A 19596-nucleotide genomic window follows, 5' to 3' on the forward strand; every position below is an offset into this window, starting at 1 on the left:
GATCACACTTTGACAATGAAAAAGTGCCACATTAGTAGAAGCTTTAGCATATAATTGCTGTACATAATCACGCTGTTTTTTTAATGCCAAACAATGCTGTTTATTAATTATTCTTGATATTGTTGTAATACAAGGTTAATGTATTCATTTAAATATCTAAGTAGTTTTATTAAATACAAAATGCTTCACAGTACTTCATCTACGATTCTCCATAGGAAGGATACAAGTAATATAATCAAGATCTTTAACTAGCTTTCTACTCTCCCTTTCATGCCTCCAGTGATGGAGAACACACTGCTCTCATGAGACTGTCAGTCTCAATGTTGAACAACTCCAGGTGTTAGAAAGTTTTCCCTAACACTGAATTAAATTATCTTCCCTATAACATCTACCTATTGCTCTAGCCTTGCATTTCACAGTTAAGATAGAAAAATCAGTATTCCTTCTCCCATGTGACAACTCAAATTATATTAAGACAGCTCTTTTGTTAGTTTTTTCCCCTACTTTTCTAATCCAATCCTTCAAATTATTCCTTGCCATATACTAGTTTTCCTCAAGATATATAAAAGAGATTGCTGTGTCCCCCTAAAAAAGATATGGTGACCTTATTTGGAGATTTGGTCTTTACAGAGGTAATCTAGTTAAAATGAGGTAATTAGGGTGAGCTCTAATCCAGTATGACTTGTATCCTTATAAAAATGGGAAATTTGGACACAGAGACAGGCACAAAGGGAGAATGCCAGGTGAAGATGAAAGCAGAGATCAGGGTGATGATTTACAAGCCAAGGAACGCAAAGAAGGCCAATAAAACACCAGACTAGGAGAGAGATATGCAACAGATTCTCCCTCACATACTGCAGAAGGAAGAACCCTGTTGACACAATAATTTTCTTTTGTTTAAGCTATCCACTTGGTGGTACTTTGTTGTAGCAGCCCTAGAAAACTAATACATTACTCAGAAATGTGACATGACAAAAGGTTAAGGAAATTTTCCACAGCCAAATTGCTTGGTTTTCTTTATGAGTGAGAATAATTCTTTCCTAAAATGGACATATCATTATTGAAAATATTAATGCTCTCAGCAATGATATATTTGAATACATTCTGAAATTATACTCTGAATTTCTTGCCAGCACAAGTTTATTATGTTCAGATTTTTCCTATGACTTTCGTTTTCACGATTTTTCTTTGGTAGCTCTGCTTTTGCAGAGTTGATGACACTGTTAATAGTAAAGGAAGCAACATACTTGTAACCTTTGGCTCTGTATTCAAATCCTAATCTAGGGCCAGGAAAACTGTAACTTGTAAACCACATTTCATTCATAAATTTAGAAAAGAAGGACTATAAGAGTGATATGCAGAATATGTGATTATAAAAATTATTTTCAGGGCTTCCCTGGTGGCGCAGTGGTTGAGAGTCCACCTACTGATGCAGGGGACACGGGTTCGTGCCCCGGTCCGGGAGGATCCCACATGCTGTGGAGCCCCTAGGCCCATGAGCCATGGCTGCTGAGCCTGCGCGGCCGGAGCCTGTGCTCTGCAACGGGAGAGGCCACAACAGTGAGAGGCCCGCGTACCGCAAAAAAAAAAAAAAAAAAAAAAATATTATTTTCAAAGTGTACTGTAACAGCGATTTTCATCAGTGTGGGGAATTTCTCTGTAAATACTGAAATAGAAATTAATTTTGAAATAAGTAATAAAAATTATGACAGATTGATCAGCAACAGTATTTTATATAGAAAATTCTTAAGCGATATCCTAAGATGCTTATGAATTTCCATATATTATTATGGCCTATAATTTCTCCCATAGAAGCAGCAAAGAGTAAACAACAAAGCCATTTTCCGATGGGGATGCTGAGCAGACTGTATCTGGTAGAGGACCATTCCAAGAGAGCCAGGCAACACCTGGAGACACTTTTGGCTCTTAAACCTGTGCGGGTGCTACTGGCGTCTTGCGAAGAGAGGCCGGGGATGCTGCTACACTGTCTACAATGCACAGGACAGCCCCCACAAGAAAGAATTATCCAGTCCAAAATGTCAATAGTGCTAGGTTAAGAAACGCTGACATATTTAAAGGATCTTCAAATGAAATAAAAAATACTTTGAATATAGATATGAATAGCTGTATAATATTCCACCATTAGCTAGTCTGCTCTTCAAATAATCTTTAGCCATGGTTAAATAATTTCATTCCAACTGCTACTGCTGTCTCTGTCCACAGTATCTTAGTGAGTGTGCCATCTCACCAGATTTTTAGTTATAGCGGGCTCTGTAATTCCAACATGACTGAAGCTGGTAAATTTACTTTAGTAATAGAGGTAAATACGCTTAAACCCTTAACAGACAGTTTTGTAAAAATAAAGACACTTAAAACAATAATTTTTATCTTTAACCTTTCAATTAACTTCAGAAAATGCTATGAAAGGGGTAGTTTAGGGCAAATGCATAATCAATGACATAGAAATAAGCTCATGTTCTGCTAACAGAGACTCAGCAGTAATCTTTTTCCATGTGATGACCAAAACAGTGATATCGTATTTATTTAAGACATTTAAGTTACCCACTTATGCTATTATTATTGTAATGTACTGTTTAAACATTTAAATCTATACTGAAAGAACAGAATATAAAAATCTCTACCCTAAAAGGGTTAAAAAAATCTAGTGGAAAAAGAAATAGCTAATATAGCAGCAGTGACAAAAAATGGACAAAAGCAAATTGTTTCTGAAATGAAGGCTAATAAAGGAATCTTGTTGGAAGTTCTGGCCTATGCAATGAAAACAAGACCCAATAGTTTAGGATGTGTTTTCTGTCTTAAGCAAAAATGACCTCTTTCAGGACCTTCACAACAAATTACATGTTTAAGATTTTTAACTTGTCCAATTTCCTTGAAAAAATCATGGCTCCTATTTTCCTTATTTCCCATGGTCTAAGAGCAGCAAGTATCCTATTCCTAGACACAACTCATGAACATTTACATGATGGAGCTCATCAAAACTGGTAAATAAAGTTAAAATCTACCTTAACCTAATTGAAAGAAACTATTTTAGCCATCATTGAGATTTTACAACCATTTAAAAATATTTAAAGCACATATGAAGGAAGAAAAATATCACTAGTAAATTGTGACTGCACTCAAAGTTCCCAAGGATTTAAAAATTACTCAAGATCTTTTTCATTAATCCTGTCATAATCTTAACCAACACATACACGAAGTGTAGAAACAGGTTGCTTTTGTAACAATACAAAATGTAACAATACATTTCAGAGATGATTGCTGGCTTGGACTAAGGTAACATAAGTAAAGGTGGTGAGAACTGCGTGGATGCTGGGTATATTTTGAAGGTAGAGTCAACAAGATTTACTGTAGTATTTAATGCAGGGAACAAGAGAAAAAGAAGAATCAAGGATGATGCCAAGGTTTTTGGCTTGAACTACTGAAGGACTGAGTTGTCATTAATTGAGCTGGGGCAGGCTGCCAAAGTCAGATCAAAAAGGAAATTCAGGAGTTCAGTTTTGGATATCTTAAGTTCAAGATGACTTCTAGATGTTTCCAAGTAGAGTTAAGTAAGCATTTAAAAATGTATATGATCATGAGTTCAGCAGAGGTCTGGGTTGCAGATATAAATTAGCAAGAGTCCTCATAGGTGTGTAGATAGAAGAGAAAAAAGGTTTAAGAACTGAGCCCCTGGACACATCAACTTTAGTAATTCAGGGCATGTGGAGGAGTGTGGCAAGGGAGACTGGGCAGGGAGTGGCCAGTGAGTTACAAAGAAAACAAAAAAAGCAAGGTTTCTGGGAATCCAAGTGAAGACAGTACTACAAGGAGAGAATGAGCAATTGTATGAAAAGCTGCTGCTAAGTCAGATGAGGGCCAGTTTGGCCACGTGGAGGTCACTGCTGACTTACAGAAAGGTAATTTTAGTGGAGTGGTTGGTGGCAAAGCCCAAACGGTAGGGGTTCGAGAGTGACCCAAAGGAGAGGAAGTGGAGAAACTGTGTATAGACTATTCTTTTGAGGAGTTTTTTGCTTTAAAGAGAGGGAGAGAAATGGGTAAATGAGATGAAAAGTATAGTAGGCTGAAAGAGGTTTTTTTTTTTTTTTTTTTAAGATGGGAGCAATAGGGGCTTCCCTGGTGTCACGTGCTTGAGAGTCTGCCTGCCGATGCAGGGGACACGGGTTCGTGCCCCGGTCTGGGAAGATCCCACATGCCGCAGAGCGGCTGGGCCCGTGAGCCATGGCCGCTGAGCCTGCGCCTCCGGAGCCTGTGCTCCGCAACGGGAGAGGCCACAACAGTGAGAGGCCCGCGCAATAAAAAAAAAAAAAAAAAAAAGATGGGAGCAATAATAGCATGTTTGCATGCTGACAAGAAAGATCTAGCAGAGAGGGAAAACAGATGAAGTTGGAAAGAAAGGGGAAAACTGCTGGAGTATGGTTTTTTAGGTATGTTAATTTAGACTCTAAAGATACCCATTAACTATAATGGAAGAGGATCAATTAAAGAAAGAAGACTTAGGTTTTACTAGTACTGCCAGATAATAAAATTACGGTAAAAGGAAAATTAAAATGTGTTTAAGGTGTAAAAAGGGAAATGCAGATTTATGGAATTTAAAAGGAATTCTCCAAATTTATCTAATTCTGTATGAGAAAGTAGTGCTAATCAAATATCTGGAGTAAATACTTTAGAAGTGAAAAAGAAATCACAAAGTAAAAAATGAACAAGTTGAACTGTGAACTGTGTTTAAACTGTAAACTCTCTATATAAGTAAAATATCTAAAGAGAAGTACGGTTAGATTGAGAAACATACTTGCATCAAATAGGATTTAAGGTTAATTTCTTTATTATGTAAGGAGCTCAGACAAACAAGTAAATTATTAGCTAACCAAGAGATAAATGGGTAAAGTGCATAAAGATTATTTGCACAATATGTGATATAATAAATATTAGAACAAATATTAAACCTTGCAAATAAGAAACAAAATGCAAAAGAAAACAGTGAAATCTGTTATATTCATTAGGAAAGTATAAAAAAGATTAAAGCCTCCTAGTCTGGCTACACTGTCATAAAGACAGTACTCATACATTGTTGGTGGCAGTGAAAAATACTAATATCCTTCTGGACAGCAATGTGGAAATCGGTATCAATGGTCATAAAAATATTTATAGCCTTTGACTCAGAAATAGTCCTCTTGGATATTATCCTAAGGAAATACTAAAAAGTATATATGAATGATGTCCATTGCAGCACTATAATTACATTGTAGCATTACCTATGATAATGAGATATTAGAAATGATCTAAAAGGAAAATTAAAACATAGAAGAATGGCTATGAAAATTATGAATACTGCCCTGATCAAATAGAAGATATAAGATTTCAGAGCAACACAGACGATGCTTACCATATAACAATTAATGGCAGTGTAAAAAATATTTTACTATACTCTTAATTACAAGTATGTCACCTACACAAAGAGACAGAAAGAAAAATGTAAATTGAAAATAGTTTAAACATTCAGTATGCTGGGACTAGAGTGAAATACGTTCTTCCTTGTTCTAATAACAACTACTAACAGTTACTGAATACTTACCATCTACCTGATGATGGAGAATGGACATTATTGTATGCGAGCACATTTAATCTTATGGGGTAGGCTACAGCCAATACTAAATGGCAGAGCTGATATTTGAATTCAGGCAATCAGTCTTTAGTCCTGATCTTCACCACAATCTAGGCTGTATACACAAATTAAGAAAAGGTAGAAAATGGGGTTTCCCTCAACTTCTAAGAATCATGTTTTAAAAGGTAAGGTTACGGGTATCACATATTGTATCACATATACTATCATTTGGTAGTCTCAGATTACTATCCCTTAATAATTGCTAACTAACCTTTCCATTTTGCCTGTAAAATTAAGGTAAGTGAAAAAATGAAAATCCTCTCATAGCATCACAGAATGCTACAGCTGTACAAAAGAGGTTGGAGGGTCTTCACTGGCAGTCCAGTGGTTAAGACTTGGCCTTCCGATGCAGGGATGCGGGTTCGATCGCAGCCAGAAAACCAAAACATAAAACATAAGCAATATTGTAACAAATTCAATAAAAACTTTAAAAATTGTCCACGTCAAAAAAATCTTAAAAAGAAAAAGATTTTGGAGACTACCAGATCCCTCTACCTCTACAGAGTAAGAAACGGAGGTCTACTATCAGTGACAGGTTGACTCAAGGTCATTCAGCTGGTTAATACAACCAAAGCTAGTTCTAAATTCCAGGTTCTCAATGATAACAATAATGAGAATCATAGTCCAATGATACTTCTTGCTATACCATCTTACTCCTCTTCCTTGTTAAAAAAAAAAAAAAATCTATGTACATATTACGTTTTAAGGGCACAACAAATGCCAAGCACCACATTTGGTGTGCTTTAGTTAAACTAATTTAATCTTTACAACAGTTTCAAGGAGGTAAATATTATAACCATTTTAAGACAAGAACAATGAAGCTCAGGTTTAGTATGTTGCCCAGGACCATGCAGTTATTAACTGGCATCCAGGTCTGATAACCAAGTCACTGCTCTTCCCAGAAATGGTCTGCCACAGGGCTTGGGGAGAAAGTGCTCATGCACACAGGGAGCTCTGGTTAAAGAGGGTCCTTATGTTTCCCGCACATGCCACCAGAGGTTCATGTTGAGAGAACTGTCTGATCTTTCTTCAGGCTGAGGATTAGCTGGCTGTTCCAGTAGATTAGAAAGAATGTAGTTAATCTATCTGCTGGTGTGAAAAAGGTTTCCAAGTTTGTGTAAACCCTGGGGGTTGATCCTTTGTGCTGTTATGGGTGATCAAGGGAGTAGAAAACATTCAGTGCTTAGAGAGTAGGGGCAAAATATAATGATGGTTATATTCCCTGACAAGTGTGCTTTTTTTTTTTTTTTTTTTTTGCGGTACGCGGTCCTCTCACTGTTGTGGCCTCTCCCTTTGTGGAGCACAGGCTCAGGACACGCAGGCTCAGCGGCCATGGCTCACAGGCCCAGCCGCTCCGCGGCATATGGGATCTTCCCGGACTGGGCCACGAACTCGTGTCCCCTGTATCGGCAGGCGGACTCTCAACCACTGCGCCACCAGGGAAGCCCCAAGTGCTCTTTTTTAATATGCTAGTTGTTCAAGGGCTCATGAAATACATTTCCAGACACCTGATAAACACCTTCCCATGACCTTTTCTCCCTCACTATTTTGCTCCCTTTCCTTTTCCTCACACTTTCAATTCTGTAGGTTCTAGCATTGCGGGTTTTAATCCTCTCTCTCCAGTTAGGGAACCCCTTAAGTGGTCTCCCCATTTTCAGAGTCTCTCCATTCACAACCATCTCACACAGGGAGAGAATCTTCTAAAGCAAGGCCATTGCTGCCTAATAATAGCTATCAATTCTTCATGAAATTCCTTGAAAACAGGCCCCAGCCTACCTTTCCAGCTTTCTCTCTCCTCAGTCTCTTAAGTCCTAGGTAACTAATCTGGGCTTTCCCTCCTCTGTTCTTTGGCTCACAGTGATCCCTTTATCTGGAATCCTCTCCATTTTCATCTCTGGCTGTCCAATTTCGGTCTGTCCTTTAAGGCCCATCTCAAATGTAATCTCCCTTGCTTTTTCTGATTCTCCAACCAGATATATTCCCTTCCTTGTCTAAACTCTATAGCTCTGGGTGTAACTCTTAGAAGACTTGACCTGTACTGCAGGTATCGGTGTATTCCAACTGGCAGTTCCATTAAGATCAGTTATGTGTTAATAACCTCTGTGTTCTAGATAGCACCTAGAAAAGACACTCATACTCATAGTTAATGATCAAAATCAAAAATCTGATTTTCAGTAATGAAAACTAAAAGTGCTTCACAATTTTCTGTCAGTTAAAGAACTGGTTAAAGGAACCCAGAGAATAAAAAAAAAAATGTCTTAATGGGATACTTGATTTCCTAGGTGCTGACACAACAATTGATAGACATCTTCTAGGTCTGGAAAGGTATGTCTGTGTGATGAAAATGTAGGCTCAAAGAAGGCCCCAAAAGGCTAAAAAAAAAACAAAACAACTTAAGACATCTTTGCTATGCTTTCATTTTTTGAGTTTTAGTTTTGTACAGATGAACATGGGACACTCTGAAGCTTTAAAGCTAAAAACTATACCGAGGAAGAAAAAACTGATTAAGACAATCAAATAACACATTTTGAATACTACTGTAAATCAGGTTAAACAGGGCTACTAAGCGATTAATTCACTCTCCAAAAAACACACAAAAAAACCAAAAAACCCAACAGAAAAATTAGCTCCTTTTCTCCATTGAGAAATAAATTAAAAATCTGGTAATGCTACTTTTCCCACATTATAAAGCTAATCAGAGAAGCCTACCACCTCATAAAAACATTTCATAAAGGTACAGAGATAATACTACTCCTACAGACATCATGATTAATGAATCCACGGGCCCCTGGCTGTAACTACGTCATTGTTTACTTCGTGACTTTTGTTTTCGAGGAGGAGGTTAAGTCAGGGAGGATGGGAGGAAATTAAATTGAAACCCAACAAATACCTTTACAGAGTAAACACCACCCTCAACTAATTTTTTTCTTACGGGCCTGTAGCACTTGTTGGTAAAAACACAATGAACCGATAATTTGAACAAAGGCAACAGGCACCTGCAGCCTCTCAATCCCTTTGCAAATATTTCCACTAAGATAGGGCCAAATTCTGGGGTCTGGACGAACAGGCGAGTGTCACCATTCAATAATGAGCTCCTTTCTCGATAAGCTGTAAACCTCGAGGCACCTGAGACCCTTCCCAAGGATCTGAGCTGGGAGCGGTCTCGGATTTTTAGACAAATCTCTCCTCCTACCACACGTGATCAGCCACGCTGGGAGACCCGCAACGCACGATACAAAGGCTCGGCGCTGCCACGGCATCCTCAGGAGGATCGCGGAGCCTCCCGCGCTCAGTTTCTGAGGAGCTTGCGCAGGGCGCCGCCGCCAGGCGCGCCGCTCCCGGGCCCGCAGGGCGGTGCCGCGCAGCGCGGGGAGCGGGAGCGGGGAGCGCGCGCCGCCTGCCCTGCGCGCCTGCCCACCCAGCGCCGGGGAGCAGGGCAGACGAGCTGCACGCAGCCCGGCCGCGCCGCAGCCGCCGGGCCCTCCGCCGACGCAGGGAGCCCCGCAGCGACGTGGACTAGGGTGAGGAGGCCGAGGGCTCCCAGACCCCGGGCAGGCCCGAGGCCAGGCCAGCCCACCCCGCCCAGGCCCCGGCCTTGCCTTCTCCTCCTGGCTCCTAGCCCCCCCACCCTTCCCCCGGGCCTCGCGTGGGGGGTTCGGGGGCGCAGTGAGCGGCACTTACACCACGGCTCTGGAGATGATCCAGGACACCATCTTCCCGGGGGCTTGGACCCCACCTCGGGGGCGGGTGGGCGCCAAGCGTGGCGGACCAGGCCGCCAACGGCAGGCCGCGCGCTCGCCGGCTCCTCGCGCTCCCCGGGGCCGCGCTGGCGCCCTCGGGAGCTGGGCCCCGTGTCTGCGCGCGGCGGCCCGAGCTGCGCTGCGGTCGGTCCCCCGCCCGTCCCCGCCCGCCGGCGGAGCCGCCGCCGAGCCAGCCAGCCCCGCCCCTGCGCTCCGCTGATAGGCGGCGGCGGCGGCGGCGGCGCGTTGGCCGAGGCCAGGTCTGGGTTGCCGGGCTCCGGGGGCTGGGCTGGCGGGACCCCGGCCCGCGCCGGATGGCGTTGTGGCTCGGATATCTGGGCTCTCACTTCCCTCTTCCTGCCCCTTCTGTCCCTGGGAAGTCCACCTGGCGTGGCGGGGGGGGGGGGGGGGGGGGCGTGGGGGGGGTGGGAGGCGGAGGCTGAGGAAGGGGACGTGTGGATAGGGGTTGTGAGTGCCTGTGTGAAAAGCAAAATAGTAGCAGCAACTCTGTGTCCGATAGAATCCTCTAGACCAGGCCCTAGATTCTGGAGAGGAGAGATTTTGAGATGTGTTTAGCCACATCCGGTGTTCTCACTGTTCACTGAGGCCCTGGACGTCCTCAAAGTACCGCATTTTAAGGCAAACGTCGGGAGGATCTTTGCACAGGCCTGTGTGTATCAGGAGTCTTCTGGTGCGTGGTGCAGTGCAGGGAGGGGCAGAAGGAGGAAAGCATTGGATTTCAAGTTTGCAGTAGTGGGTGTATAGATACCACTGTTCTGGGCCTCTTAAGGCAACTTTCCATCACAACATCTGCAAAGCCTGTTTTACAAACACACCTCTGACCTGCTAGATACTCAAAGTAAAAGTTGGGCCTAGGATTCCTGACCTGTCATGCTATTTACAGCTGTCTATTTTTGGGGAGGTTGGATTACTGCTTACACCTTACAGCTCTTTCAGGTATGATAATTTAAGGAGACAGAATTTAAAATCTGATTTTTTTTGGTGGCAGTACCAAGTCGAGAAAGTGATCTTGAAGTTTAATTATCATCTTATTTTTTTTTCTGTTAAGACGATGATAAAAGATAATTCTAGTATTCAGATGGTACGAAGAATAAAGGATGAAATGGGCGCTTTAAGCCTTTAATTGAAAGTTGAAAGCCCCAGGAAATATAACAACTTATTTTGTGACCATACTCTAATTTATTCTTTTTGTTCCTCAGTTTCCCCATAGTAAAAAGAGGCTGATAATACTACAGCTTACCTCCTGCCTTCCAGGGATGACATAAAGCATGCTAAATACATGTTTAGAAAGTTCTCCCACTTGCTTGGGAGAAAATCAAAAGCAAATATAAGATTGTCTTGAATTCTTTTAAGGTCCCAGATTCAATACATTTAATAATATTTTCATTATTTAAGGAATGAAATCAGAAACTGCTTTCTGCTCTTGGGTTAGGTTCTTTTGCTTATTTACCCATATTTAGAAAGTATATTTTAATTTCAGGGATCTCACTAATGAAAATTTGCATTTGTTCAGAATCTTATTTTTGGCCATTATTCAACATTATTTGGGGATCACATGTGCCACATAAGCACCAGTTTTCTGGAAAATTCTCTTGCCCAGTAAAACTCAAAGTTACTTGAATGGCATTCAGATTCCTCCGTAAACAGGTCCTGAAATGTTTTTTACAGCCTTAATTTTTACTGCCCTCCCAACCTCTAAAGTACCCTTTCCCTACCATTTTTCTCTGAACCAAGCTGTATTTTCACCCTCAGTGCCTATGCCCAGACTTCATTTTTTATTTAATGATTTGCGTCCCATTCTCTACCTGTCAGAGTTTTTCAGTGTGCTCTGCCATGAAGATGTCCTTGATTTTCATAGTTATTCATAATTTTCTCTAGGTCCCCAGAATTTATTACTTGAATATCTATTTAATACCTGTGTCATTCTGCTTTATATAATGGTTATGTTTTACCTATGCCTAATCTACTGGATGGTAAAATGTTTAAGGACAGGTATGGTATATTAGTTATTTGTGTTTTCCTAGTGTCTAGAATAGGGTAATTGCCCAGTAAAAGTTTGAATAATGTTTTTTAGTACAGTCACTCTCTTAAGTATGAAAACTTTATGAAATTTCAGCCTTGAACAGTGGAAGTCTCTTAAAGCTGTCTTTCTTGCCTTCTTATTTTGGAGGGGTCATCATTCTGAATATTATTTCACTGCATCACAATACACTAATGCTTTCAGGGGTTGTTGAGATATATAGGACTGCTCACTGCTCTCTGAAATGTCTGTAGGCTGCTGTGTGTTAAATTTCATCCTGTATGCTTGTTATATCTTCAACCTCCTCCACATTCATGTCACTTTTTGCTGCTCTCAATCTGCAACAGCCCCCTTCTTCACATCTCAATATGCCGTGTGTTGGAAACCACCTACCCTGTGCTACAGACAATTTGTGGAGTCAACCTTTTACAACTCAGAGCCTAGGTAGTGTTTATTCCCGTTTTGTACACTGGAAACTGAGGTTTAGAGAGCTCACTGAATGGCCAAATAACGCATAGGTGATAGAACTGGAACTCTAATCCACGCTTCCCGAGTGCTCTTTACATTATACTGTGATAGTTGAATTGTGTTTAAGGCAGTGGGTCCAGATGGGGGTTCCCTCTAGGAGGAAGTTGGGAGGCATTTTTGGGGGGTTGTTGGAGTGATTGGGGCTAACCACTAGCATTTGATGGGTGGGGGCCAGGGATGCTATATATATATATATATATATATATATATATATATATATATATATATATATATATATATATATACTCTTTGTAAATGCATGGGCTGTCCTGGACAAAGAATGTTCCCATGTCCTGCAAGGTTTAGGAATATCCTGCCTGACATTTGTGTAATACGTGTAATTATATGAACCTGGAACCTCCATTTTACATATAAACCATGGTTTTAACTGAGACTGAATTTTCCAGTGTCTGTTTCCATGCAACTGCTGTGCGAAAGAAAGATTTGTTTCGTTCACAACTTAATCAAGAGTTGTTTACAGTTTTGGAGAATTGCATCACAAACTACTTTGCATTCATAGCTGTCATGGTTAGCTACTAATTACTCTTGTATGTCTTCTAGTTCAGTTTTGTTTCAAGATTAATATATTGAAATACATATTATCTTATTTTAAATGATTTTCATTTCGCTTTTCCATTCATATTTTATTTAGGATACGTGGGTTTGTTTGAAGTCTGTAGGGAGATTGTTTTAAATTTCATTTCAGGGTGATAAAGCAGAAGATAGAAAATATTTTATGAAAGGGGGACATCAAGCCTGATACGGTTGAGAACTCTTAGCCTAAACAAAGAGTAATTTCATCTGAGGAGAAGTCTCACATGGGAAGTACCCAGATTTTAGTAGTGGGTGTATAGTTGAGATTTAGTAGTACGTGGCCATTAGGTAAGTGCTTCATGGTGTAAGACAAGGCTCTGGAGACAGTGGGAGAAAAGGAAATACATTACCTGCTGCCTTTTAAAGCGTGGTTTCTTTTGGTGTACTTGAGATCATTTCTTGTTTACAAGATGGAAAATTGTTTCTTTAAATACTAAACTTAATTGATTTTTAAAAAACATATTACTAGTATTCATTTGAGCACTTCCGTCATTGTATTCTACAAAGACTTTTCTTTGGGTATTGAGTTTAATCATGGTGGGATGCAGCATATTTAGGGCAAAGGACATCAGGAGACCTATTTTAATTGCCAGTAATGTGATATGTGGCAGGTCGATCTGTTTCCTGTTAAATGGGGATGATAATGTTATGATGATCCAATGCAAGGGGTTTTAAAAACTAAGGGTAATTAGACTATTAAAAAGAATTGGTTTCTCTTCTGCATTTTCACTTAGAGTTCCTGGGAGATATGTGGATTATGTGTCTTCTACATGTTAAAGGAGTTTATTTATTAGGAAAAAAAAGAGAGTGGGAAAGTATCTAGGAGAGCAGATAGTGAGAGAATTACAGGGTACAGAGATAGTATCTAATCTATATAATTAGTGAGTATGCTATTGAAACTAAATACTAGGTCACCTGCACGTTTCTGTTGGAGGAGTATTTTCAAGTGCTTGAAAATATTTTTATTTATAGAAAGGCTAAAATGACTAAATGAGTCTACCTTTCATAGTTGTTTAGAAAATAGTGTGAGGGAGAGGATCTTAAAGAGAATGACTTAAAAGACAAAACCTGTTGTTTTTCTATCTGCTGCCAGATGAATGTTTTTTGTCTTAGCCAGTTTGCTTTATGGTATTATGGTTACAACAGAGGTCAAATTTGGCAGATGACATTGAAATCAAATTATAAGAAATAATATTGAAAATAAAGTAATTGGATTGCATTAGAATAGAAAGATTAGATTCTTTTTTTTTTTTAACATCTTTGTTGGAGTATAATTGCTTTACAATGGTGTGTCAGTTTCTGCTGTATAACATCAGCTATACATATACATATATCCTCATATCTCCTCCCTCTTGCGTCTCCCTCCCACCCTCCCTATCCCACGCCTCTAGGTGGTCACAAAGCACGGAGTTGATCTCCCTGTGCCATGCGGCTGCTTCCCACTAGCTATCCATTTTACATTTAGTAGTATATGTAAGTCCATGCCACTCTCTCACTTTGTCCCAGCCTACCCTTCCCCCTCCCCGTGTCCTCAAGTCCATTCTCTACATCTGGGTCTTTATTCCTGTCCTGCCCCTAGGTGAAAGATTAGATTGTGAATTAAGTATTTGATAGTTATTAGCTAACATTCCATGGAGAAAGCAAAATATGTCTGTGATGGCTGGATCTAGGGAACACATATCTGAGGTTCTTATACATTTGAGGTAGCAGCTTTGCTTACAATGATTATGGATTTAGACATATTTGAGGCACTTTTACTATTCATTTAAATCATAGTTCCCAGTTTTGAAATCAAGGTAGATCTATGATTTCGGGTATTATTCAGGTGCATATGGGGGTTGTTATGATGTCATTTACAGAGAGCTGAAACATTTGATAATTCTGTTATGTCTAGTAAGCAGAACTTTAAACAATTTTTGTTGATGTTTTTGAGTGGTAGTTGAAAGCACCCGGAATAAAATTCAAAAGGGTGAACAATGAAAAGTTAGTCTGTTAGTCTTCTTCTATCACCTGTCTCCAGCTATCCAGTTCCTTTAGAGGCGTATCTCTGTTGCCAGGTTTTGTTTTGTTTTGTTTTTTGGCCAAGAGTAAAGTCTAGAACGAGACCCAATTGTATATAGGTATTTAGTCTAAGATAAAGGTAGAATATTACATCAGTTGGGACATGATAGATTTATTTAATAAATGATTTTATGGTAGCCAGGTAGCCATTTAATAAAATCTGAAGAAAAAGTAGTTCTGGATGGATAAGAACTGTAAATGTAAAAACTAAAAGTACCATGAAAGTATAAAAAGAAAACGTGAAGGTAATAAAATCATGATAATAATGGAAAGCCCTCTCAAAGCATGCCATAAAATCAGAAGCCAAAAAGGCAAATTTCATAGACTTGATTGCGTAAGAATTTAAAAACCCTATGCCTTCAAAAAACAGTATAAATAAGATTTCAAGACAAATGACAAATTGGGGGAAAACATTCGTAAAACCCAACAAAGGTTAATATTCTTAATATACAAAGCACTCATTAAAAAAAGCATTAATTAAAAATGTGTCTCAAAATTCAGAATCTCTGGTTTCCAGTCGGGGATGTAAGAAGCAGCTTAGGAGTTGCAACTCTAACAACAAGTAAAAAGCTGAACAAACTAAAAAATCAACAATTCTTCTTAGATGCTTCAGAGAAGTAAGGTCATAGGTCATAGGATAAACTGCTGTCTCCCAAATTTGAGAAACAGGCAGATATGGAGAATCACAACTCACTGGAGTGGAAACCTCTGCAAGAACCAGTGCCAGGGTAGGAAAACCTAAACTGTAATTGAATCTGGAGGCTCAGGGTGGACAACTCTGAGAGTTAAAAACTGCAAGAGAATCCAGTCATAGGAGCTCTACCCGATCTTCACAGTTAGTATTGAAGAAAAATTCCCCCTGCTGGAAGCAGGGAAACGAAAAAGAAACCATTTTGAAATATACCAGTGCATGTGCTCTTCTTAACAAAGTATGCCCTCGGGAGAAGCTCTTTCACCAGAGCCTAACCTAACTGGCGGAAGGGAAATACCCCACACCAGCCAGCTCTAGTCTTCCACCGGGGCGGGGGGGAGGGGAGGAGGGAAAAACTCAATTTGAGCCCCTCTAGCCATACATGTAGGGGAAGGGAAATACATAACTCCTGCCCCCTCCAGCCATCCTGTCCCATCTAAGGGAGGTGGGGACTGAGAAGCATTGGTGAAGTTTACAGTCCAGAGGTTTAGGGTCACTGGAAGACTGAGACCTAATCATAGGACTATAGAATGCTCCCCCTTCCCCACCATACCACTACTTTACCACAGTTCCTTTTACCCAGTGCTTCATGTCTGTCTTTCAACAAAAAATTACAAGGCATCTAAAAGGCAAAAAATCCATTTGAAGCGACTGAGCAGTCATCAGAACCAGAGTCAGATGTGGAAGGAATGTTGGAATTATCAGACCAGGAATTTAAAGAAGAACTATGATTAATATACTAAGGGTTTTAATGGAGAAACGAGACAACATGCAAGCATAGATGGACAGCATAAGCAGAGAGGTAGAAATTCTAAGAAAGGATAAAAAAGGAGTGTCCCTTCTAACCATTGCTTTTCAGCATCATACTGGAAGTCCAACTTAATGCAATAAGATAAGAAAAGGGAAAAAATTATACTGAATGGGAAGAAATAAAACTGTCTTTGTTTGCAGTGTTATTTCTACATGATTGTGTAAAACATCAGGAGTAATTGACAAAAAGATTCTTGGATTATAAGTGATGATAGCAAAGTTGCAGGATACAAGATTAATATAAAAAAGTTAATTGCTTTCCTATATGCTATCTGTGAACAAGTAGAATTTGAAATTGAAAGCACAATATCATTTACTTTAGTGTCCCCCAGATGAAAAACTTAGGTATAAACCTAACAAAATTAAGATGTATTTGAGGAAAACAATATAACTCTGATTAATTCCCTGGTGGTCCAGTGGTTAGGACTCTGCACTTCCACTGCTGGGGGCCTGGGTTCAATCCCTGGTCAGGGGACTAAGATCCTGCAAGCCCCACAGGGTGGCAAAAAAACAGAAACAATAACAAAACCCCAAAACTCTGAACGAAATCAAAGACTAAGTGGAGAGATATTCCATGCTCATGGTTAGGAAGACTCAATAGTGTCAAGATGTCAGTTCTTCCCAACTTGGTCTGTAGGTTCAGTGCAATCCAAATCAAAATTCCAGCAGATAATTTTGTAGATATTGACAAACTGATTCTAAAGTTTGTATGCTGAGGCAAAAGACTCAGTAGTCAACTCAGTATTGAAGAAAAATAAAGTCAGAACTGACACTACCCGACTTTAAAACTTGCTATAAAGCTACATTAATCAAGACAGTATGGTATTGGTGAAAGAATAGACAAGTACATCAGTGGAATAGAATAGAGAGCCCAGAAATAAAAGCATACAAATATAGTCAACTGAACTTTGACACAAAGAAGCAAAGGGAATACATTGGAGCAGAGATATTCTTGTCAACGAGTAGTGCTGGTACAACTGGACATCCACGTGCAAAGATGGATCTAGACATAGACCTTATGGCCTTCCATAAAAATTAACTGAAAGTGTATCATAGACCTAAATGTAAAATGCAAAACTCTGAAACTTCTAGAAGATAACATAGGGGAAAACTTAAGTGGCCTTGAATATGGCAATGATTTTTTTAGGTATAACACCAAAGGCATTATCCATGAAATAAATAATTGATAAGCTGAACTTAATTAAAATTAAAAGCTTTTAATTGATGATGAATAGGCAGAGGACAGAGGATTTTTAGGGCAGTGAAACTATTCTGTATGTTGTTACAGTGGTATAAATATGTCGTTATACTTTTGTCCAAATCTATACAATATACAATAGAGTGGATTCTAATGTAGTCTGTGGACTTTGGGTGATAATGATACGTCCGTGTAGGTTCATCAGTTCTAACAAATGTAACGCTCTGGTGGGGATGTTAATAGTGGGGAGGTTGTTATGTGTGTGGGGACAGAAGGTATATGGGAACTCTTTGTCCTTTACCTTCAATTTTTTTTTTTTTTTGCTGTACGCAGGCCTCTCACTGTTGTGGCCTCTCCCGTTGCGGAGCACAGGCTCAGCGGCCAGTGCTCATGGGCCCAGCCGCTCCGCGGCATGTGGGATCTTCCCGGACTGGGGCATGAACCTGTGTCCCCTGCATCGGCAGGCGGACTCTCAACCACTGCGCCACCAGGGAAGCCCCTCCCCTCAATTTTTGTGAACCGAAAACTGCTCTAGAAAATGAAGCTTATTAATGAAAAAAAAATCTTGGTAGAAAAAAAATGCACAAATATCAACACATAATTTATAAAAGTGGTGCAAATGGCCAGGAGAAACTGTAATCCTAACTGATTTACGAATACACTTGGTCCAAATTCAGAACTGGGTCTTGTTCAAGAAGCATCGTTCAATCCCAAAAGTTATTAAAAAGGAGTTCCATTTTTTCTTCAAAGAGCATTAAAGGGAATTTAATTCATAAACCAGATTATTCTTGCAAGGTCTTTTCTCCTCCCCATTTCTCTTACTGCCCTGGGGCTTCTTACAGGTCACACTCTAAAGCTTTTTCCTCAGATCCCAGCTAACAAGATCACTTCCCCCCAACATTTCTTACTTGTTGCCTTTATTATGTTGGTCAACTTAGTATCAGCAAGTCATTCCTTTTTAAGAAAGAAGGAAGTGGAAGGAGGAGGGCTGTGGACATTCACATGTTAATCAAATTTTCCATGTCATACTAAGAAAATGTTTTCAGTTTCACTGATTATTAGGAAAATCCAGATAAAAATTTTCTTTCTTATTGCCAAAGTGTCAGATAGAGTATTATTGCTTAGCTGTTGGTGAGAGTGTGTGGTACTCCTAAGTCCCTATTGAAATTTTTTTGGGAGAAATAGTACATGTTTATATGTATGTTATATTTACATATTTGTAGGTGACAGGCCTTTAAGTCCCCGTTCTAAGAATTTATCCCCAGCCTTTTAGTTCAGTCTGTGTGAGTATGGGCCCATCAAGTATGTATTTAAAAGGTTTATTTTCATCCTCTTTCTGTTACGTTTTCAAAAGTGACTCCAATGTATATATCTCAAAATTGTTTGTGCAACCTGTGTTCAAAACCTATGATGGTTCTTAAAAGAATAGGTTCCAGTTTCTATTCCTGACCAACTAAATCAGAATCTCTGGGTATGGCCTAGGGATCTTTTTAAACAAGCTAACATAATTAGATATAAAATTAACTATATGGTTAAATAATTAGAGCCATTCTTTCGGGCTCTCAAGTTTGTGAACTTCTGCTCTGATCAAGCTCCAATCCCATCCACCCTAACCCTGGAAGGACTTGAGTGGAATACTTGTCAATCCTTAATTCTTTGAATTTCAGTTCTCCTTACCTTACCTTGAAATTCCTTTATATAATTTACCACCCTCCTTTTTTTTAAAAAAAATATTTTATTCCTGGTTCTAAGAAATCATGTACCCCTTGCTAAAAATCACTCGAAGAAGCTCTTCATCTTTCTTTCACAACTCCTTCCAGATACTCTGTGGTCTTTCTTCCTTCTCTCCTTCCCTAACACCTTCCCTTCTTTACTGCATCCTATTTTTGAGACTTATCCTGTTGTTACTTGTGACTGTAGTTCATAGATTTCCACCACTATGTAATATCCATCATATGTAGTATATACAATATATTTTTCATTCCAAATAAGGATATTTTGGATGTTTGAAAAACTTTTTTTGCTCCAGCTGCTTATGTTAAGGTTTATCTAAGGTGTGTGATATGTAAAGCATCACATTTAAAGCATAATAAATATCATATTTTAAAAATTGTAGATATGTTTATGATTGTCATCCTTCCTACTAGGTTTTAAGCTTCTTGAAAGCAGGAGTTGTGTCTAACACATCTCATCGTGCGTTACCAACCTTACATATAATAATAAATATTTGCTTAACTGAGTTGAATTTTG

General features: G+C 39.5%; 2 protein-coding genes across 5 annotated transcripts in view; one reads left to right on the plus strand and one right to left on the minus strand.

Moving 5' to 3' along the window:
* The window catches only part of REEP3 (receptor accessory protein 3), a 100173-nt gene extending 90631 nt beyond the window's left edge, over positions 1-9542 (minus strand). For all 4 annotated transcript variants that reach the window (XM_019935841.3, XM_019935840.3, XM_019935839.3 and 1 more), the window contains exon 1: positions 9365-9542. In XM_019935841.3, coding sequence (XP_019791400.1) covers positions 9365-9396 — 32 coding nt within the window. In that variant the 5' untranslated portion in view covers positions 9397-9542. The remainder of the gene's footprint in view (positions 1-9364) is intronic.
* Positions 9064-19596, plus strand: part of JMJD1C (jumonji domain containing 1C) — a 305542-nt gene continuing 295009 nt past the window's right edge. Inside the window, exon 1 of the mRNA XM_019935834.3 lies at positions 9064-9204. The gene's annotated coding sequence lies outside the window, so the exon portion shown is untranslated. The remainder of the gene's footprint in view (positions 9205-19596) is intronic.

The sequence above is a fragment of the Tursiops truncatus genome, chromosome 16 (genome assembly GCF_011762595.2).
Source record: "Tursiops truncatus isolate mTurTru1 chromosome 16, mTurTru1.mat.Y, whole genome shotgun sequence".
Lineage (NCBI taxonomy): Eukaryota > Metazoa > Chordata > Mammalia > Artiodactyla > Delphinidae > Tursiops > Tursiops truncatus.